Below are 23095 nucleotides of genomic sequence, written 5' to 3'. Positions count from 1 at the left end.
GACCTGTTAAACTCAACAATCTAAATCAGAATTCATTATCTTTCCCCCAAAACTTATCCTCTTCCTAACTACATCATTTTAATCAACACCGTCCCTCTAATCACCTAGGCTGGAACCTTAGAGTCAATCCCATCTCTTCCCTCTTCCTTATCCCACATCACTACTAATCCCTATTGATTCTACCTGCACAACGCCTCTCACACCTGTGCCCTGCTCTTCACCCACAGTCACCTCCCTCATCATCTCTCACCTGGACCAATACAATGACCATCTAACTGGTCTCTCTGCATGAAGTTTCTCATGCATTTCCAATCTATCCCCACAGCATTTCCAAGCTGATGTTTCCAGAGAGGTGTCATAGCATAATTGATAGAGAAGCAGTTTCAGAGTCAGCAACAGCCATTCAAGCTCTGCACTACACATCTTGGTTATATGATCCTGCCTAAGTCAATTAACATCTCACTGCCCCAGAAACCTAAGCCTACAAATTACAGAGAATATGTCATTCTGCATTGATAAAAGTAGTCCCTCATCAAGTACTCTCTACGCCAAGGAAATCATGGGGTCATTAAAAAAAACTTTGCAGCAAGTTTCTCTGATAAAAGCCCACTATCTAAGATATTAGACCCTGATTCAAATATATAAGAATTAGAGTAATTCTTAAATAGTCAAATGATATGAATGGCCAGTTCTCAAATTAATAAGTCCAAGCAATTAAGAGATATATGAAAAAATGCTCAAATTACTAAAAATTAAGAGAAACTAAAATTAAAATAATTCTGAGGTTTCATATGTCACACCCATCAAATAGGCAAAGATGACAAAAAATAAAAATGATAATGCTGGAATGTCCAAGGAAAAAAAGGCTCACTAATGCACCACTGAGAGAACTGTGAATTGATCCAGTTATTCCAGAAAATAATTGAGAACTATGCCCCCAAAATGAGTGAGCTATGCACATCCTTTGACCAAACAATACCACTACTAGGCCTGGGATGTGACATCAAGGGAAAAAGACTCATATATACAAAAAATATTTATAGATGCTTTTTTTGTTATAGCATAGAACTAGAAACAAAGGGGATGCCCATCAATTGAATAAATTATGGTATTGAATATTATCACCTCATAAGCAATGATAAACGTCCCTGACAAAATGGGCAGTTTCAGAGAAACCTCAGAAGATTTGTATGGACTGATGCAGAATGAAATATGTAGAACTAGAAGAACAATTTACACAGTAACAGCAACAGTAACAGTTTTGTAAAAAAAACAAAACAAAACAAAAAACAAACAAGCAAACTTTGAAAGACTTACAAGCTTTGATCAATGTAATGATCAAGCACCATTCCAGGGAACCAATGATGAAGTCTCTAACCACCTCCTAATAAAGAGTAATGGACTCAAGGTACAGGATGATGCATATATTTTTTAACATGACCACTGTGGGAATCTGTTTTGCTTGACTACAGACTACATTAGATATAAAAAGGGTTGCAACAGGGTAGTAAAAAAAAAAAAAAAGGAAAGAAAAAGAAAATGGAGTCACTGATGAAATTTTTTTAAATGCACAGAAGAGAATAGAAAGAAAGCCAGAAGGAAATACAAACAGGACAGCTTTGGAAGTTACATTTTGATTTTATTATATTCTTAAAAGAAAAAGCAACCTATACATTATAGAGATTTGCAGTTTCATGTACACTTTTTGTTTGTTTTTTTTGTATACAGAAATGCTCATTTTATTTAGTGTTTTAAGTTCAGAATTAAAAATCAACAACAAACTCAAATGCTATAAACACTCCAAAATAACAACAAACACCACCCAATATTCCTAAACACAGGTCTAACGGAATGTTGTTCCCTTAACTCATTAGCTGCAGTGGCTCCTCTAGGATAAAATATACACTCTTCTGCTCAGCATTTAAAACTGCACAACCAGCTTCTAACCTGCCTTCTCAGCCTTATTAACACTGCTCCTCTCCCCACTCTATAATCCAAGCAAACTTTCATTCTTGATGTTCTCACACATGACACTTTACCTTTCAACTAATTACTTTTGCAAAGACTGTCTCCCATGCTTTGAATCCACTCCCTACTCACTTCCACCTTTTGAAATCCTTAATTTCCTCCAAAGCTCAGCTTATACATGAGGCCTTTCCTGGCCCCTCCCAGCTGTTAGTGCCTTCCCATACCTCCAAAAACTAACTATGAACATTTTGTACATACTTTTACAAAACATTTACTTATACAATTATGTAGAGAAAAGGCTCTGAGAACAGAGAGTTATGTGATTTATTCAAGAAATGTTACATACAAGGCAAGGCAGTGGCAAGGACTGGGTTAAAATCCAGACCTGAATTTTCTATTTAAATTAGCAGCTCTCTCACAACAGAATGAATTTAAGCTCCCCAAGTGCAAAAATTGTTTCATTTTTGTCTTTGTATTACTAGCATCAGCAATAGGTTCCCAAAGTGGGCAATACCGCCTCCTGGGGGGCACTGGAATGATCCAAGGTGGGATGGCAGTAGTCTCAGGTGTAATGGGGGGGGGGCATTAAATAAAAAGAAGTGATGTAAGCAGAAGAGAAGAAAATTTTGAAAAATCATTTGTACATGTTTCATCTGTTGTGTAACAGAGTTAAAGTCATAATGATTATATTATTTTCCAAATAAACACACAAAATGCAGGTTATAACCAATCAGTGGTCAAATCTGCTGACAAGTCTTAACAAGTAAGTGTTGGCAGGCAAGCATGTTGTACATTGTCAGGAAGTCCAGCAGGAATATGTGCATGTAATTTGTTTACAATATGATATTATATAGTTACATGACTCAATATTGCCTCATCAAAATTTCAATGCAGAAAAAACCCCACAAATTTACAATAAATTATTAAATTTAAGACCCATAATTTTTTTTAATTATATTTTTGGGCAGCTAGGTGGCACAGTGAGTAAAGTGCCAGCCCCGGAGTCAGGAGGACCCGAGTTCGGTTCCAGCCTCAGACACTTAACACCCACACACAAAAACTAGCCATGTAACCTTGGGCAAGTTACTTAACCCCAACTGACCTCCAAAAGGCAAAAAAAAAAAAATTATATACTTTTTGAAATGACACAAATTTAAAAAAATTAAAGGGTTAAAGAAAATAGATTACCAGGAGGCACTGAATAATTTGTTTTTGAAAAGGGGGAGGTAAGCCAAATAAGTTTGGGAACCTTTGATCTAGCTCAATGACAAAAGAGAAGGTAGTTTGTTGACCCACTAAACCACAATGCCTCTCACACAGAAATTACTTTTCAATAAATTCTTAAATTTACACAGTCCTTTTAGAAGATACTGTCATTTATTTCTTTAGAGTCTTACAGCCTTGGGAGGAAAGCATGATTGACACTCTCATCCACATTTTATATATGGGGAACCATGAAGCACAGAAAAGTTAAGTAATTTATCCTAAGTCATTCAGTTAGTGACAACACCAGAACTAGTATTCATGTACATGTCAACTAAGTCAACCAGTCCTATTTTGCTCATCAAAATATTCCAAGCACCCCCACCAAAACCAGTTCAGCTCCTTAACCAACTCCTAACATAAAACACAACATATAAAGATCCAGAAACTTCAATAGAAAAGGGATGTAATGCGAATGATGCCTCCTTCCCTCTTAGCTTAGCATGCCTCTTTTCATTTCCTAATTCATTAACAAGAATCCAAGCACTAATTGTACTCTGATACTAGCTACTCCAACCTGGAATGTGGTTTTTAGCAGTATTCTCACTAAATACAACTTTGTAATGATGAAAAGTGATGTGCAATATGAAGTTCCTTATAAAAGATAAGGAACTATTTAATCTCTGGAAAATGTCCTAAAGGTAAGTAATTTTTAGGTAAGCTATCACAAAATTTGTGGAAAATCATTCCAGGTTAACCTAACTGCTCACGGTAGCTAACCCAGGAGTTCATACATTTTTGTGTATTTATTTTTCCAAAGATCCACAAACAGTCTAGATGTGGGCTGTTAGATTAAAGAGGAATTTGGTTTTGGGTTTTAATCCTATCTCTGGCACTGACTTGCTATATGACACTTCTTGAGCAAATCAATTAACTCTTGGGTTCCCAGAGCCTTTTCTCCTGATAAATGTTGGTCATCTGGTAGATCATTTAATTAAAATTATCTTACAATTTGCAAATGTATAAAAACTATTTTATAAATACTCAATGACAGAGTAGTAATAGCTAGCTCTACTGTCTTTGAGGCAATACCCTTTTCTGATACTATAATGACTTCTTAGAAAGATTGAGAAGTTTTATAATCAATTTACCCACTGGACTTGGAAAAACTACAGCGAAGTTAAACAAGCTGTGGAGCTTTTTAATAGCTTAGTCCACTATGAAAGGAATGAGAGGATATAAAATTACCTCCAATTTTCCATCATAATCTTTCCAGCACCTGTTCTATTGACCTATCCCAGGAAAATGAGCTCTTCAAAAATAAAGCACATTTTTCTAATGGGCTATATTTAATCAAGGTAGAAAACTGGATTTGGATAACATAGAAAAATAATATTCAGAACCATGCAAATTTGGCACTTTCTGCCCAGGTAGTTGACCACAAACTAAGTACTGTTTTCTTCTGCAAAACAATATGTGGTATGAAAACTCAAAGCAGTATTATTTTTGCTATCCAATTAACAAAGGATTAAATCTGACCATGGCCCAGTGTGGTACTAGTATCAAAAATTACAAAACCAGGTGCCAAATAACTTCATATCCCCCAAAAAAACCTACTGATTCTTTTGATTCTTTGGTATCAATTAAAACATAATTTCTCCATTTGGCTTTTGACCTCATTAGTGGTTCCTTCAAACTGGTAAAAGGAAGTAACAAAGGTGCTCAAAAACTATCCAAAGTATACAGTTAGGAAGGAATAACAACTCTCTAGATACACACACAGAATAATTAAGCAATACATATAACTACCTTTTCATATATATGAAGATTTTTTAAAAACAGAGTACAATGACCAACAATGGAGGGGATGTGGGAAAACTGGGACATGAATGCACTGCTGGTGGAGCTGTGAACTGATCCAACCATTCCAGAGAGCAGTTTCGAACTATAGCCAAAGGGCTATAAAACAAAGGGCTATATACATACCTTTTGATCTAGCAATACCACTGGTAGGTCTATATCCCAAAGACATCCAAAAAAGGGAAAAAGGACCTATTCATACAAAAATATTTATAGCAGATGGCTAAGAATTGGATATTGAAGGGACGCCCATCAATATGAGAATGGCTAACAAGCTGTGGTATACGGCTGCAATGGACTGTTATTATGCTGTAAGAAATGACAAACAGGATGATTTCAGAAAAACTTACATGAACTGATGCAAAGTGAAATGAACAGAACCAGGAGAACATTATGCACAGTAACAAAAATGCTGTATGATGAACTTGGCTATTTTCAGCAACACAATGATATAAGGCAAATTTCATGAAATCTGTTTTTGTGAAATTAAACTGGAAGAAACCAGAAGAAATGGAAGCTTTAGTGCTAATAAGAAAGAAAAAGACAGAGTCAAGTCAATAGTGGAAAAGCAGCCAAGAACTCTAAAAGAACATCCAAACAGCTGGACTCAGTACTCAGTGATTAACAAATTAAATGAAAAAGAACATTAGAAGTAAAGCATCAGCATTCATTTTGTGGTACAGCAAACTTAGAGGGGTTTTACACACACACACACACACACACACACACAAGAAATGTAGTGGGAAATCTTCATGTCCCAAAAAAAAACCTACTGATTCTTTTGGAAGTAACACCTTCAAACTTCCACAGACTTGCACTTCCACTACTACAGGTAGTGATCCATCCACACAAATCCTAACCTCTCCTTCCCTGAAGCTTGGTGTTTGTAGGTTGCTATGACCAAAAAAGCTCACTACTTTGTGGCCAACTTTCTGGTGATAACCCACTCCAAATATAACCAGGCTCTCCTTCAGACCAGACAGACACTGGGAGTCACAGCACTCCCGACACAGCTTTCAAAAATGTGTGGTCATCTCCATAGCAAGACAAGGCAGGACTTTAGTGGAGAAAAGAATACACAACACACATAAAAAAGGACCCTTTTGTCCAAGTATACCCTGGCTCCTTGTTCTTTCTCCCTTTCTCTAGACTAGACCACCCCCACCCCCCCAAGGACTCAGCCTCCTATCCTTCTCACCTGCTGTTATGGTGTCCACATCCCTGGCAGCCAATTCTTCTACCTCTGATCTCTTTCTCAACTCAAACCTCCGAGAGAAGCCTTCTCGAGGCTTCCACAGGTCCTGAATCAAAAGGGGTTTCTCATTATCCCGTAGGACTCGAAGGCATTCTGCCTTCCATTGCTGTCCTAAGTCTCCGAATCGCCCCACCACATCACATAGCACGTACTGGCTGGCTGACACTGCATTCAAAGCATAACGCTCCAGTGCCTCCTTTACCAGCTCCTGAGCACTAGAGCTAGCTGTGGCCAGGACACTCTTGTAGTGGGCACCTGTACAGACATTGTCCCCAAACACCTTCAGGACACCTGGGGCAGAAAGTTGTGTGGAAAGCTCTGCAGGGTCATCACTGGCACCCAAGCTGGGAAAAGTAGAATCAGAGCTCCGGTCCTTGTAGCTCAGTGTTCGGGATAGCATGTGGGAGAGCAGGCGACTCTGACGCTTCAGTTTGCTCTTGCTAGGTGGGGACATGGTAGAGGGAGATCCATAAAACATCATGGGAGAGGTTGCCATGGAACAAGACTTTGAGCTTCGGTCAAAAGATGCAAGTAGTTTCCTAGAAAAGAGTAAGGATGAAGACTGATGAATATCATTATCATGAACATCAAATAATTCTTTAGAAGCAGCTGAATGCGGTGCAATAAGACCACTATTCTATTCTCAAGAGATCTCTCAATCTGAGCCAAGTAAATAACTCTTATCTTCAAGGGGAGTGAAGCCAGTAGGAAACAAGTTAGATTTAAATGGCCTAAAACAGTTCAATATTTCAAGGATCTTGTGATCCTTTTGGTGTAGAATTTAAATTAGAAATGAAACCTGTGCTTTAGTAGTCTTTTGGAATTTCTATGGCTTAAAATATTTATCACTTAGTAGCTAATCTTTTGAAAATGAACTTCATCAGGTATCTAGTTCATCTGCATATCCATACAAGATACCATTCCAGCTGAGTGGGACATGCCAGGACCTGCTGACAAGGCCCTCTAGAACCAGATGTTACTTCTATGCCATGATGAAGCATCAGAAAGGGACTGTAGTAGAGGAAGGAGTTAAAATACTTTCCCAGAAAGAAACTACAAGAGAGCTCTCATCACCACAACTAGACAGGTGACTCTCAACTAGGATCCAAAATTTATATCATAAATATGCCTAATAATTTTTTTGTTTGCTTATGCATAATTGTTAAAAATGTTTTTCTTTTTTTTCTTTCTTAATGGGGGAATGGGAGTAGGAGAGAAAGAAAATAGATGCTTGCTGATTAAAAACAAAGTGGAAAAAAATAAAACAAAAATGCCTAATGGAAATGGCAATCATATACTTCTCTGTGAGTATAGATTCCTAGGAAGCACCTGATAAAATGCCTTTAACACAGAAGAAGCTCAACAGATATTTGCTGAATAAAAGAAGTATCAATTATAATTAAGGAGCTTAAGTTCAACAAGAATGACCTAGTTAAGTGAGGAGGGCCCACCTGGCACAGGATCTGAAGGAACTATGCTCATCTCAGAAGTTGTAACTCAATTAAGGAGGAGCTGAAATTAGTCAGGATTCAAAAGACTTAACCTTTTGCAATCATTTCCCTTGAGTGTTATTCCATTCCCTGATCCTGCTTGCTACCTTTGCTATTACAGAAACTGACTCAGATACAACAGGTCTTCAGCAGCAAATTTTACATGGAAGAAACAAATTGACATTCAAAAATGCACACAACAAAATGACACTCTTTACCCTCTAAGATAAAGAAACTGGGTTCTAGTATGGCAAAGAGATGCTGCTTAGGAACAGTGCATCAGAATGTTAGTAAGTCACACACACAAAGGATACAAAAAGGCTATTCCAGAAGCAATGTAAGCATGACTGGAATTTCTGCATTCCACCCACTACTTCAAAACTGGTATTTAGGCTCTTTCCAAGCTAGATAGATGCAATATTTTATCGGGGGGATGGAGAGGGGGTGAATAATAGTGTGAAGACTTAGTGTGCTACAAAACTCATAATTATACAGGACATGTCTCTAACAAATTCAAAGCACTGAAGAAAATTTTCTCAATCTCTCTTCCCAATATCTCTATAAAAGTAAGGACAGAGAGAAGATTTTCTCTCCATTTATGAATTAGGTATCTGAAGTTCACCATAAATAGATGGAATACCTAAAAACCAAACCCACATCTCCTGGTTCTTAGTCCAGTGACCACTAGACTGCACTGCTACATTTCAAGTTCATAATGCCTTAAGTTATCGGGGGGGGGGGGAACACTCTTTTTTAAAAGTCTATTGGACTAGAAGTCCACTGAGAGCTATGGCTCTCAAAGCATAACATTACAAAATCACTCTGATCCTAGTTTCTAGCTAACTAGTACTCTTCAATGACATTCTTCAGAAGGATTTCTCCCTCCTGCCAAATATGTCATGAAAACTCTTGATACCATGTTTCTCCGATAATAAGACACTGTCTTATTAAATTTTTTGGACAGAAAAACACCAGAGGGCTTATTTTCAGGGGAGGGCTTATTTTAATGAACACTGACAGCAATTTTAATAAACAGGTAAATGTGAACAAAAAAATGTACCTTTATTCAATAATGAATTCAATAAAGAACAGGATGACACGCTCACTGCTGCAGCTCTGATTGGATGCAGCTCGGAGCGTGGCATGCATTTCACGGGGTGGGGGTGGGGGACGGACGGTGCACACAGAGGGTACCGTAATGTAGCGTGTAGCGCAGGGGATCACCTTCACTACAGTAGCAATCTCAATAGGGCTTATTTTCGGGGGAGGGCTTATTTTAGAGGAATCTTACACAGTAAGGGGAGGGCTTATTTTCGGGATAGGTCTTATTATCGGGGAAACACGGTAATTAGCCATTCACTTTCCTTAAAAATTAATGATTAGGAGCATATAACAAAACTAATCACTCTACCAGATAGCCCTGTATTAGCACCTACCTGCCAGGTTTTATATGAGTTCCAGCTGCTTAACATCCTACCTCTTACGAGAGGCTTACCCCCTACCCTAACTCCTTGCTTAGGGCTCACAATTATGAATCCTCTTACTATGCAGAAAACAAGCAGGTGTGACATATGACCATATAGTCCAGTTACTATAAAGTGCTCGCACAAAATCACAGATCTAAAGCTGGAAAAGACCCCAGAGGACATCTAGTCTGACCCCCTCATTTTACAGGTGAAGAAGCTGAGGCTCAGAGAGGTTAAGTGATTTGATCAGAGTTGAAAGTTCAATATGTCTAATATGACAAAAAAGGAAAATGATCAATGTTAGAGGGGATGTGGAAAAACTAGGACACTAATGCACTCTTGGTAGAGAGTGAACTGTTCTAGAGAGCAATCTGGAACTATGTCCAAAGAGCTATAAAACTGCATAACCTTTGATCCAGCAATACCACTGCTAGGTCTGTATCCCAAAGAAAGTCTTTTTAAAAAAGGAAAAGAGACCATTTGTATGAAAATATTTATAGCAGCTCTTTTTGTTGGAGCTAAGTACTGGAAACTGAGGGCATGTCCAACAATTGGGGAATGGCTGAACAAATCGTGGTATATGATTGTAATAGAATATTCTTGTGCTTCACTAGAAATGACAAGTGGGATGATTTCAGCAAAACCTGGAAATACTTAAAAGAACTGAAACAAACTGAAGCTAGCAGAACCAGGAAGATATTGTACACAACAGCAACACTGTACAATGATAAACTATGAATGACATAACTATTCTCAGTAATACAACGATCCAAGACAATCCCAAAGGACTCATGATGAAATATCTAGCTCCAGATAAACAACTGATGTCCGAATACTGCCCGAAGCATACTATTTTTCACCTTTTTTTTTTTTGAGTTTTCTTGCACAAAACGACTAATATGGAAAGGTTTTGCATGAATGCACATGTATAACCTATATTAGATTGCTTACCTCAAGGAGGGGGAGGGGGGAAGGGAGGGATAGAACTTTGGAACTCAAAACTTAAAAAAAAATGTTAAAGTTGTTTTTACATGTAATTGGAGAAAAATAAAATATTATTTTAAAATGTTTAAGTCTGTTGGCCACAATAAAAAAATTAAAAAACCAAAGGAAAAAAAAGTCCAAGGAAGAATGTGAACAGTGAACGAATAGCCATATACTACTCCAGTTATTATAAAGTGGTTCTTCTGACTTCAGAGCCAGTTATCTTTCCAAATTTCTAAAATTTGTTTGACTACAGGAATTTCAGATATTCTAAAGATAAGTTAAAAGTAAGAGGGTGAAGCTTAGTTTTGTTGAAGAGAGGTGCACATGTGAAAGAAATCCACAAATAAATCAGCCCCTGATTACCTAGGGAATGTGTATTAGGTATCTTGGTCCCTTCTCATGCCCAGGAAAGCACACAGCCATGGTTTCTTTCCCAGTGACTAGGCATAAGGGCCCTATTTAGTTTGCAGTCTCTTTAACATCAATTAAAACATTCTTATTTAGTATTCTTGTGGCCAGCACATGTCTTTCTGACAGTATGTTACTCTGATAGCTCCAAAGCACTCCCAATTCTAAGAGCAATCATATTTCATTTCAGGCTTCTGGAGTCAATTTTCAAAACTGGTGGTTCAGAATATAAGAAAAATTAGTAGGGTTAGCTTATCAGCATTTCTTAGCCACCACAAGAAATTTCATGGACCTGAATATCAATTTTCTAATGCTTCTGCCTTTCACATTATCTTAATAGCCACCAGAAAATCTCAAAGGACTTTGAAATGCTTTATACCTCCACTTCTTTACAACTTGTTCTAAGTACCTGCTCATTCTTTCCTTACTTGGCAAGTCTGTGCCTATTTAGTACATTCCTGAAGAAGATCTGCTATATTCTTGGAATAAAAAACCAAAATGTCTTACACATGTCATTTGGTCTGCAACACCTCTTCCTAATGCAAGGACAAGGACGGTAGGCAACTTAATGTCTTTGGAAGTCTGAGTCCTTCCAAATGATTGTAGGTTTGAATAATCACCTCCAAGCAGGAAAAAGCCATAGTCATAAAACAGTCAGAATAAACATTAAAAATTCCTTAAGACACTTTGCTAAAGCAGAGAGATCTTTTGTGCCCTGCCTTGTAGGCAGCTGGCTTTGCAGACATACTGCTAAATTGATTTTGGCAGTATCAGGAGAAAAGAGATGTTAAAAAAAAAAAGTGAATGCTATTCATTGGCTGTTATGCCTCTTTAAAATATAAGTATTTGACATAATAGGATCAAAGCCAAATATCCCCACTGGGGCTACCATATATTTTAGATATTTGAGAAAGTATTTCTCAGAGTGATGTCTCACTGCAACTCTCTAAGAGAGGAACTGCTAAAAGCACAGTCGTCCTTCCCTTGTCTACTTTCTTAAGTAATTGCAGGTTGCACATAACATATTGTTTGTCAAAAACACTGTAGATTCAAAAAGGGGAAATGTGCAAGAGGAGAAGTCAATGAGAACTCTATGGGGTTGGCACTACGTAACCTGGTTTCTTAGGAAGAGTGAGCTGATTATTTTTCCGAGTCCTGATACTCTCCTCCCCAACAGAAGTTCTAAACAAAATCCATATGCTGGTTTGATGGTACAAAGAAGATTCCTATATTAAACTTGTAATTGCTACTTTTAGAAAATGTTTTTCTCATGTCCTTGAAAGAGAGTCCAATTTCTGATGAAAAACAGACTGAAGTCATGACCCACTGGGAGAAGGAATAGAGAGGAGGAGGTTGGTGCAATGTTCTGTGCAAATTAGATGGGTGGAGGCAAGTCATAGTTCCAAAACTATGATGTGGAACCCATTATAAATTTCAGCCAGTAAAGAAAATAAAAATTGTGGGTTTGCATGCTCTGGTTTCTCTCCACCTAAAATCACCAAGATGCAATCTAGCTGAGAGTCAATCTGGCCTGCTTGTCAATATAAGCATCACTAATGTTTACACTCCTTAAGAGTCCACCCAATACGGTGAATCTTTAATAAACTGCTTTAAAAACAAAATCCCCATATCCAGCAATAGTGTCATTTTCAAATGCAAAAATTACCAAGCGCAGAATAAAAAGCATTCTGCTATGAAAAACTATTTAGTTAGGAAGGCTTTCAATAGATGATTAAAATAAAAACAACAGAATCACCAATACTTCCTGGAAATGAAAGTTCTGAGCCTCTGGTATACATAAGGACGTTGGAAAAATTCTTTTCAGTTATTTTGGATTAAACACTTTATAGAGTTAAAAAAAGCTTTGCAATTGTTCCCACTAACTACCAACTCTGGCTTGTGTGATGCTGGACAGGATACTGAAATATTCCTGTTTCTTCTGAATTTTAGCACTCAGTTCCACTAGGAATGTAGATGCGTATTTTTCACCAGACTGCAAAAAAAGGTTCAACACTCCTGCTTGAAATTCCAAGTCGAATTTAGGGATCTGTGACCAGGGCTGAAAACCGAAGGTTACCCCCAGGAAGGCTGCAAGCACGTCGACTGCCTGCATTCCCAGAGCCCAATGCCTCCTGGTTATTTAAGGCAGCCCCCCACCCCCCAGCGCGCTCATCCTTCGGGGCTGCCGCTTGCACGCGCGCACACACACACGCACACTCACGCACTCCTGGTCCATCGCTCTTGCGGCACTTCCATCACACTAAACAACAACTCCGGAGGGGGGGGCGCGTCCCCGACAAAAACCACCTGCGAGCACGGCCTCGTCCGCGCCTCCGGTACCGTCAGGAGGGCAGGGCCGGTCTCCAAGGGCAACCAGACAACCCTCCGCGCCGCACTCTCTCCTCTCTCGCTCTGGGCTCCGTGGCCGCGGGACCAGCCCACGCCTGCCCGTCCTCTGCCCCCGCTCGCCCCGTTCCCCCCCGCGTCCTCTCTCCGCGCAGGTGGTACGTGTTTTTCACCCAGGGAGGGGTCTGCCCCGGCCGTCGGGCTCCGTCCGCCCGCGAGGTGTCAGAGGCGCCCGTCGGGGCCCCCAGCGCCCGCGGCTTCCGGAGCGCCGGCCCCGCAAGCTGCCGCGGGAGGGGGAAGGTCCTGCCGGGAGCGCCGCGCGCCACCCCCTCCCACCCCCGCACCGCGCCGGCCTCGCGCTCGACGTCGCCCCCTCCCCCTTGACGTCCGCTCTCCCACACGCACGTGGCCTCGACCTCCCCGACCCCGCTCCAGACGCCCCCTCCCCTCCGCAGGGAGCGGCCCCAAGTTGGCCTTCCTCACCGCCCGCCGGGGGCCTCCTCCTGCCTCCCCAGCCCGGAGCTGCGCAGGTCTTCGCTCTGGGCCCCTCTCGCCGCCCGGTGCCGGCTCCCTCACTCCTCACCTCCGCGCGCAAGAGCAGAGCGGCCCGAGCCGGCAGCATCCCCGGCCCCGGGCCGTTGGGCGCGGCGGACGTTGGCGCCGCCTGCGGGCCGTGGAGAGAACAGCCGCTCGTGAGGGCGGGGCGGACGGTCCGGAGCGCTGCGGGGGGGAAATAGTCCGGGTTTAGAGCAGGGAGGAAAGCGGGCCGGGGGTCATGTGCGGGAGCCTTTTCAGACCCCCCCCCCCCCAATATTAGTATATGTACCCCGTAGTAAATGTCTAACGACCCGCCCTGTGGGAGGAAAAAGCGTTCGTGGGACACGCTCTTAAGTTTAATCTCCACCGTCCTAATTCTAGACAACAGAAGTTCTGATCTGTAACATCTGCCAGTTTAACGATCAGCTCAGATGTTGGGCTGCCTCCAGCACATCCCCTTTCCCCACTTCCCGGTGTCTCTTTGTATGTTCTTGTTATCTCACCAGAGAGTGTGTAAGCTTCTACATCCCCAAGCACAGGGCCTGGCAGTAGTTCAGTGACCCCATTTGGGGTTTTCTTGGTAAAGATCCTGGAGTGGCTTACCATCTCCTTCTCCAGCTCATTTTACAGATGAGGAAACTGAGGCACGCAGGACTAAGTGACTTGTCCAGGGTCACACAGCCAGAGGATGGGTCTTCCTGAGGTCAGCCCCAGAACTCTATCCACTTCACCACCCAGCTACCTGCCAGAAAGAGGCCCGGCTTATGAAATGCTTGTTGATTCATTGACTGATAAAACTGGGACCATGAAGGCGATCTGGTCCCACTGCTTATTTGGCAGATTAGTAAACAGGCCCAGAGAGGTGTAAGAGGATTTGCCTAAAGTCAAAGGCAGTGGCAGAGCCGGGACTTGACCCCAAACCTGGTTCTAGGTCCCCTGCGCTTCCCCTGCAACAGCAGGGTTCAGATCCCTCCCCAGAAACTCTCTGGTTACAGGACTCAGGGCTGGGCTCAGACTCTCTCAGTGTCAACTTCTTCATCTGTAAAATGGGGATAAAAAGAATCCCCACCTCACAGTACTCCGATCCAGTGACGCTGTCCACAGGGGACGGTCCATCTCTCCTCTAGGGAGCATTTTCTCTGTTCTCTCCTCCACTACAACCACTGACTTCCCTGGTTTCCATTAAATCCCAACTGAAATCCTACCTCCTGCGGGAAGCCTTCCCCAACCTCTCCTAATTCCAGTGCCTTCCCTCTGTTAATCGTTTCCTATTCATCCAGTATATAGCTTGCTTTGGATCTCTTTGCACGTTCTCCACCACCACCACCACCCACCATAAGATTGTAAGCTCCTTGAGGACAGGGATTATCTTTTGCCTCTTTTTTGTACCCCCAGAGCCTGCCAGGCACTTCATAAATGTTTATTGGATTGAATTGAATCAAATTGAAAGTGCTTTGCGAACCTTAGCTATTATTATTCAGAAAGAAATTGCTGCAAGACTTTGGAGCTGGAGAATGGGAATTAGACCTAGGTTTTTCTGATTCTGAGTCTTCTATTAACTAGCTGTGTGGCCTTTGACAAAGTACTACCAATCTCTGGACTTCATTATCTTTCTCTGAAATGAGGGGATTGAGGAAACTGTGTGGTATAATAGAAAGAGTATCAGCTCTGAAGTCAGGAGTCTTGAATTCAGATCTTACCTTGGCCTCTTTTTGAGACCTTGAACAAAACTCTTTACCTCTCTGGACCTCAGTTTTTTCTGTAAAATTAGGGGTTGGACTAGATGACCTCTGAAGTTTTTTCTAGGTCTAAATTCTGTGATCGTATGACTAATAAGATCTCTACGACCGCTCCTAATTCTGAGACACATAACTGGGTAATCATAGAATCTTGGAGGTAGAAGGACATTCAGAACTACCCAAGTCCAATCCCTTCCTGAACAATGAGGCAGGTAGAAGGCGTAGAGCACCTGGCCTAGGAAGACCTAAATTCAAATCTGACCTTAGACTTACAGTTGTGTGACCCTGGGCAAATCCCTTAACTTCCTGCCTCAGTATCCTCATCTGTAAAATGGGGACATTAATAGTACCTACCTCCAAGAGTTGGAAGGAGATAATAATTGTTAAGTGCATATAGTAGGCACTATAGAAATGTTAGCTATAGGAATCCCTTCTATAACATCCCCCACTACATGGTCCAACTTCTACTTGAAAGACTCAGGTGAGATGGCCCCCACCACCCTTTTGGTCAGCTCAAGTCATTAGGAAATTTTTGTATATAGAACCACCGAGCTTGCTTCAACATTAGAGGTATGTAATTGCCTTCCATGCATGGGCCCCGACTACATGTGTTCCTTAAATGTATCCCCTAAACCTATTGATGGAGGAGGGTATATTTGTAGGAGAATGTGTCCCAAGTTTATAGGGTATATTTTCTACTACTACCCAGCTTATTTTAGCATTGAATGCCTTTTCTGAACTGATTGTGTTACCCTGTGTTTTTAAAAAATTGCATTAAAAGCAACTGTGGTTTTGAGTGGAAGAGGACCCACAGAGTACCTTGAACCAGAAGTGACTTATCTGGAGATTTCTGTGCTGTACTTGTCTAGCAAGAAACCTGTCTCCTTTAGATGTCTCTCTGTCTTGAATCCATACTGTCTAAAGTGGGCTTTTCCCATTATTTATCCTACAAACATTTATCAAGCACCTACTATGTACAGTCTGTATCGTCCAATGTGGATTTTCCCCTTCATTCAACAAACATTTATTGAATGCTTACCATTCCACAAGTGTTTATTGAGTACCCACTACATGCAGAGAAGGGGCTTCAGTCCTAGGGTTACAAAAAAAGCTCTGCCCACAAGAAGTTTATATCCTGCTGGGAGACATAACCTGTACACAGATTGGCAATTTAAGGAAGGAGAGAACACCAATAACTAAATAATGGGGCTAGGGGTAGGGTGAGTCAGAAAAAGAAGTGTCATGCAAGCTGGGTGCACCTTGAACAAAGCTAAGAATTCTAAACAATCGAGGTTTAGGTGGGGATCCCACATTCAAGGTCTGGAGCACAAAGCATGGGAATAGGAAATGAAATCCTAAGTTCTGGGAATTGCTAATAGACCAAAAGAATAATATGAAATAACCTTGAAAAGCAGGTGGGAACCAGATTGTAGAAAACTTATTCTAGAAGCAGTAGGGAGCCTTTAGTTTTAGAGCAGGGGAATGACATGGTCAGACCTGTACCTTAAAAAGATTATTTTTAAAGCTGAGTGGAAGATGTAGGAGAGAGAAGATAAACTAGAGGCAGAGAACTATTGCAACAGTTAAGATGACATGTGATAAGGGTCTAAACTAGGTTCATAGCAATGGAGAAGAGAGGTATTTAAGAAATTTTATTGTACAAGACTGGACTAGACTTGGCAACTGATTATGGATGGAGTCATAAGGTAGAAAGAGGAATAAAAGGTGAACTTCAGGCACTGATAAAATGATAGTATACCCCGTCTGGTTCAGCTCCATATTCCATCCAACCATCCACCCATGCCATTTCATCACCAGCTTGGTCATTGCCACTGACCTGCACCTTCCACACTGGACCTGAGATCTTTGACTCCATACTTCCTTGGTCAATCCATGCCTCAGTGTCTAGTGGGAGTTAATCCACTCATTTTTGGAGATCCCACCTTAGGATCCATCCCTGGCTACTATGCTTCAGATTTACATCCCATACTGCCATCAACCCAGGCTGTCTTACAATTTGCCTTACACCCAGACCAGCATCCTTAGAAGATACTGACTTGAGATGCTCCCCACAGTCACAGTTTAATATTCCCCAGAATGAACTTCCCTTTCATGGTTTCCTCAACCCTATATGTGCTATCTTCCCGCAGTAGTTCAAATACATTGCAATCTCCTAAAGAATTCATGATGATGGTCCACTAAAAATTCTTTAATAGTGCCTTATGAAATTTAAAAAAAAGCCCTGCCCAATTGTTACAAAAACATTTTTCCTCTGTGATGACAAACATGTAAGGGCAGCTAGGTAGTGCAGTGAATAGAGCACCAGCCCTGGAGTCTAGAGGACCTGAGTTCAAATCCAGCCTCAGACACTTGACACACTTGCTGCTGTGTGACCTTGGGCAAGTCATTTAACCTTAATTGCCTTGTCTTCCCCTCTCCAAAAAAAACAAACAAGCATGTGCATGTTTGAAGCGTTATACATTTGTTTCTGCAATGAGTGGAAACCTCCATGTCATGTGCACAGTGACTTTTGTATTTAACAATTACACCAAACTGATTGCTTTTAACTAAATGCAACTTGTCCCTTGTAGTTTCTCAACATGTCATCAAATTGTTTTCAAACTGCCACAAGCATTTGACATTGTAAGACAAGTGAGTTCCTAGTGGATGGTCGGATGCATGTACATACCCTTATTTTCCTTTCATATACTATACCAGAGTAACTTCCTTGTTCCTCTGTATTACCCTGTAATTGTACCTCATCAGCTGTATAATCATGTGAACAATATAGAATGAACATTTGTGTTTCTGCAACACAAATGTCAGGCTGTTTGAAAACCATGATCACTGGGCATGTACATTGCAGGCCATCGTGAAACCATCATGGACTATCACAGACATTCTCTAGAAATAAACCTTATATTGCTTCTTATTGAAGCATTAATGCTATTTTCAGATTTAAACCTATCTACCACTTATGTTACCGTTCTTATATTTGGCAAATTTTCAACCATTTTTCAAGTGGTTGGCAATACTGCCAGTATAGAAGAGAAGAAGAAAGTCAGGTCTGAAAAGATTTTCAGCTTACAAGGATGAGTTTATATGAAGCAATGAAGCAATATATACAATTATAAATCAAAGCAATATATACAATAAATACTATATATACAATTAAGAAATGAAGCAATATATACAATTTTAAGTATAGTTATCATTTAGCACAGAACTTGTCATTAGCCAGTAGAAAAGTAAATATATTGTAATCACATATTGTAATTAACTATTCATTTTCATCCACGGGTTAGATGCCTAAAAATAAAAAATGAATTTCTGTCAGCAAAAGAAATTGTTAAATTCTACCATTTTCCATCACATATTTGGGTGAGCAAGTATTTTTCATTTCATTCTTGCTTTAAAAGACCATAAAGAAATAAACTTGATGGAGAAACAGACTTGAGATTTTATTACTTTGGTCTTGTGTTTATCTAATCTTGAGTCAGATTCCTGACCTCCCTTGTTTCTTTTAAGTCCCAACTAAAAGATGACCTTTTACAGGAAGCTTTCCCTAACCCTTCTTAATTCTAATGCTTTCTCTCTTTTAATTATTTCCTATTTACCCTATATACATAGTTTACTTGGCATATATTTATTTGCATGTTGTCTCCCCTTGTAAATTGTGAACTCCTTGAGGGCAGGGACAGTCTTTTGCCCCTTTTTGTATGCCCAATGCCTAGCACAGTGCCTGGCACATATTAGGTACTTAATAAATGTTTATTAAATTGAGCCAAATACTGCAAACCTTTGTTCAGATTTTTAAAAATCCAACTTTGAAATTAAGCTCACATATATTTATTACATTGTTAAATATTTTCCAAGTTGTACCTTATTTCATTAAAAATGTTATTTACAGTCAGTAAAATTGGCAAAATCAAGAAATTCAATATGAATTCTTACTGAAAATAGTAAGCATTTGAGGTTTTGCTAGCTTGTTTTAATTCTTATAGAATGTCCCATATAATATATTTGTAATCTTTTTTTTATAATTAGAGTTTTTGTAATTCTAGGTAGAATAAAACTTTATTTTATAATTATGACTATAAAATGTAAATGTTCATTTGGAGCTTTTGGAGGCAACCATTATTGTAGTTATTGAAAACGATGAATAAATCTATTAAAAGATTATGCATATTAAATATTAGATAAATATTATGTATATGGTATATACTAAATTACCCTGAGAGGAGTCACTTTTTTGTTGCTGTTTTAGTTGTAGGGGTTTAAAGAACAAAAAAGTTGGCAACCCTATTAAGATATAAGTTCCTTGAGGGCAAGGAAGGCATTCTTTTTCATCTTCGTATCCTCAAGATTATAGCACGGTGTTAAGCACTTACAAAAATGTTTCTATTGATAATTTCTGTTTCCTAGTCATTCCAAATATTTCTCCTCCTTCCCCTCCCAGAGAACCATCCCATGTAACAAATAGTGTTTTTTAGAAAGGGGAATAAAAATGAGCACAACTAATCAATACATTGAAAAAGTCTGAAAATATATGCAGTGTGTAACACTTGTGGACCAACCATCTCCATGAAAGGGTCTGGTGGGGGTAGATTCTCATATGGTATCTCTTCATTTGAGTACTGCTAGATCATTGTGTCACATTTACTTTTAATTTTTTTTTTTTAGTGTGTAGTTCTTTGCATTTACGTTGCTGTAGTTACTATGTGTATTTTTTTCTTGCTTCTGCTTCATTATTTCATATAGATCTTTTTATACTTCTCTCTATTCATCACACACATCATTTCTTACAGCACAGTAATACTACCAGAATTTGTCCATTCCCCAGGTGATGAACATCTACTTTGTTTCCAATTCTTAACTATCATAAAAAGTGCTTTTACAAATATTTTTGAATATATGAAGACTTTCTTCTCATTGAGGGCTTCCTTGGGACATAAACCTAGTAATAAAATCTGGTTCAAAGGGTATGGAGATTTTGGTCACTTTATTTGAACAATTTCAAATTGCTTCCCAAAAATCGTTGCACCATTTCACCATTCCACCAACAATATAGTAATTATTCCACAACCCTTCCAACATTGATTATTGCCACTTTTTGTCATTTTTGCCAATGTGCAAGGTGCAAGGTAAAACCTCAAGGTTATTTTGATATGCTCTTAATTGGCTCTTTATTATTAGTGATTTAGAGCATTCTTTTGTGTGGCTTTGACTACTTTACAATTCTTTTGAGAACTGTTTGTTTATATCTTTTGACTATCATTGAGGAATAGCTGTTAATCTTACTAATGTATTTATTATTTATATATATCTTGAATACCAAACCTTTATGAGAGAAATTTGATGCACAGATTTTTTCCCCTTGACCACTTCCCTTCTTGTCCTAGGTACATTAATGTTGTCTATACAGAAGCTTTTTAATTTCATGTAATCAATGTTATCTATTTTATCTTTAGTACTTACCTCAATTTCTTATTTGGTTAATAATACATCTTCTACCCTAGCTATGAAAGGTGTATGATCTGTTTCTCTTCTAATTTTTTTTGACAGTATGATCTTTTATAAAGGCCATATATCCATTTAAAATGTATTGTGGAATATGATGTTAAGGTATTGGGCTAAGCCTAATTTCTGCCAGACTGCTTTCTAATTTTCCCAGCAGTTTAATCAAATAAGGGATTTTTTTTCCCTAGGAAATTTACATTTTGCACTTTATTGAACATTGAGTTATTGAGTAATGTTGTTTCTGATTCTTGGTTATCTAGTCTGTTCTATTGATTTACCTCTCTATTTTTTAACTAATACCAAATGGGTTTTTTCTTTTGCCTTTTTTTTTTGGAGGGCAGTTGGGGTTAAGTGACTTCCCCAAAGTCACATAGCTAGTAAGTGTGTCAAGTGTCTGAGCTCACATTGTTCTCCAGGGCCGGTGCTCTATTCACTGCGCCACCTAACTGCCAGATGTTTTTAATGGATGATTTTTTATAATATGCTTTGAGGGCTGGAGATAGTCATCCCTACTAATTTTTATAATTTCCCTTGATATTCTAGATATTTTGTCTTTCCAAATGAATTTTGTTATTATTTTATCAAATCAAAATTATTTTATCAAATACAGTATCCTCTTGGTATTGATAAGCTTTTTGTAAATATTTTTTTTCATTCATTCTATGGAGGAGGGACAGATTTAAGAGGGAAAGATAAGTTCTGTTTTGGACATGTAGTGTTTGAAGTATAAGGGGACATCACTGGTATTCAGCAATGGAAGTAGGGACGTGATAATATGGAACTTGAATTCAGAAGAGAGATTAGGACTGGTTATATAGATCTGAGAGTCCTCTGCACAGAGATAATAATTGAACCCATTTAAGCTATTGATAAGACCTCCAAGAGAGAAGAATACTGTGTTAGAGAGAGGAGGAAAAAGGAAATAGATCCAAAAGGAACACCCAGCTAAGTGGTGCAGAGCCCTTAATTAGGAGTCAGGAAGACCTGAGTTCAAATCCAGCCTCAGATATTTGCTAGCTGAGCGACCCTGGGCAAGTAACTACCTCTGTTTGCCTCAATTTCCTTGACTGTAAAATAGGGACAATAATAGCACCTGCCTGTCAGGGTTGTTATGAGGAGCAAATGAGATAATATTTGTAAAGTGCTTAGCACAATGCCCGACACATGATGTAGTAGGTGTCTTTAATTCCTTATTTTAGGATCCCATAATTTATAATTTCAGAAAGAGTGAAAAAACAGGCCCATTTATTTAGTCAGCTTATTGCATCATTGTGAAATGCTTCTATGTAGGCAGGCTTCTGTATTATATTTTATGTTTTTTTAACTCTGAGTCTACCAATCTCACACTGTGCTGGTGGAGAAATAGAAATATGGTGCTCTGATCCTGATTTCCTCTAACTACTGGCATCACTAGGCTCCATCCTCCAAGGGGACACAGAGCCTTGAATATAATAGACAATAAATTCTTGTTGAAAGAATCTTTTCTCTCTCTGTCTCTCTTGATTCTGAGTGCAGTCATAGGATACTAGGTTATTATTATTATTACAACCTTTACAGTAGCAAAGATAATGCTGATTTTATTATCAGTCTTATTTATTTTTAAATGTAGAATGTGAGGGGGAAGGATACACATGCAACAACCATTTTTAGTACTGGAAAGGACCTTTGAAGCAGTTAGAGTGCTGATCTCAGAATTTGGAAAGACCTAGGTTCCAATTCTTTTTCTTTTACTAGTGAGTAGGAGTGACTTGTGACTTTGGGCAAGTTACTTAACTTTTCTGGGTCTCAGTTTGTCTATCTCTAAAATGTCATATAATACTGTATATTATAATTACATTTGTGTCTTATTGCCGTATTAGACTATGAGTTCAACAAGGGCAGGCACCTTCTTATGTGAACTTCGTTTCTCCCTCAGCACCTTGCACAGTGCATTGTACACAGAGGGTATTCAATCGATATTTGCTGAATGAATGCATAGATGAACAGTAGGGAAATCTTGCCTAAGAGGTTAAATGAAATCAATCCACAAGCCAGGAACTGTGCTAAGTGCAGGGGATACAAAGAATGGCAAAAAACACGATCCTTGCCTTCAGAGAGCTCACATCCTACCATGCAGACAAGGGGGGACATATCCCGAAGTACAGAAACTAGGATAAATCACACTGATTTTTCTACCCAAGCGCCCTGCCACAGATGTAGATAAAATAAGATTAAAATGGACATCAGTGGTGGTTCTGAAGGGAAAAGAAAATCTCAGAAGGGCTTCGTGGAATTTTTAGGTTGTGAAAGCCTGGATGCCAGGCATCCAACTCAGTC

At 39.4% G+C, this 23095-nt stretch overlaps 1 protein-coding gene across 2 annotated transcripts in view; it reads right to left on the bottom strand.

Moving 5' to 3' along the window:
- RADIL (Rap associating with DIL domain) overlaps nt 1-13592 on the bottom strand; it is a 119710-nt gene extending 106118 nt beyond the window's left edge. The window contains exons 1-2 of one of the 2 annotated variants that reach the window (XM_069084762.1): nt 13467-13592; nt 6230-6825 (exon numbers count right to left, since the gene is read on the bottom strand). In XM_069084762.1, coding sequence (XP_068940863.1) covers nt 6230-6782 — 553 coding nt within the window. In that variant the 5' untranslated portion in view covers nt 6783-6825; nt 13467-13592. Of the gene's footprint in view, nt 1-6229; nt 6826-12944; nt 13083-13466 lie in introns of those variants that run through there. The other variant, XM_069084763.1, reaches the window with a different exon arrangement.
- Nucleotides 13593-23095: the final 9503 nt, after the last annotated feature.

The sequence above is a fragment of the Petaurus breviceps genome, unplaced genomic scaffold, assembly GCF_028583685.1.
Source record: "Petaurus breviceps papuanus isolate PSGF00001 unplaced genomic scaffold, PetGlider_PUasm1.0 175, whole genome shotgun sequence".
Classification (NCBI taxonomy): domain Eukaryota; kingdom Metazoa; phylum Chordata; class Mammalia; order Diprotodontia; family Petauridae; genus Petaurus; species Petaurus breviceps.
The sequence above is the reverse complement of the archived record's forward strand: the minus strand, read 5'-3'. Positions and strand labels throughout refer to the sequence as shown.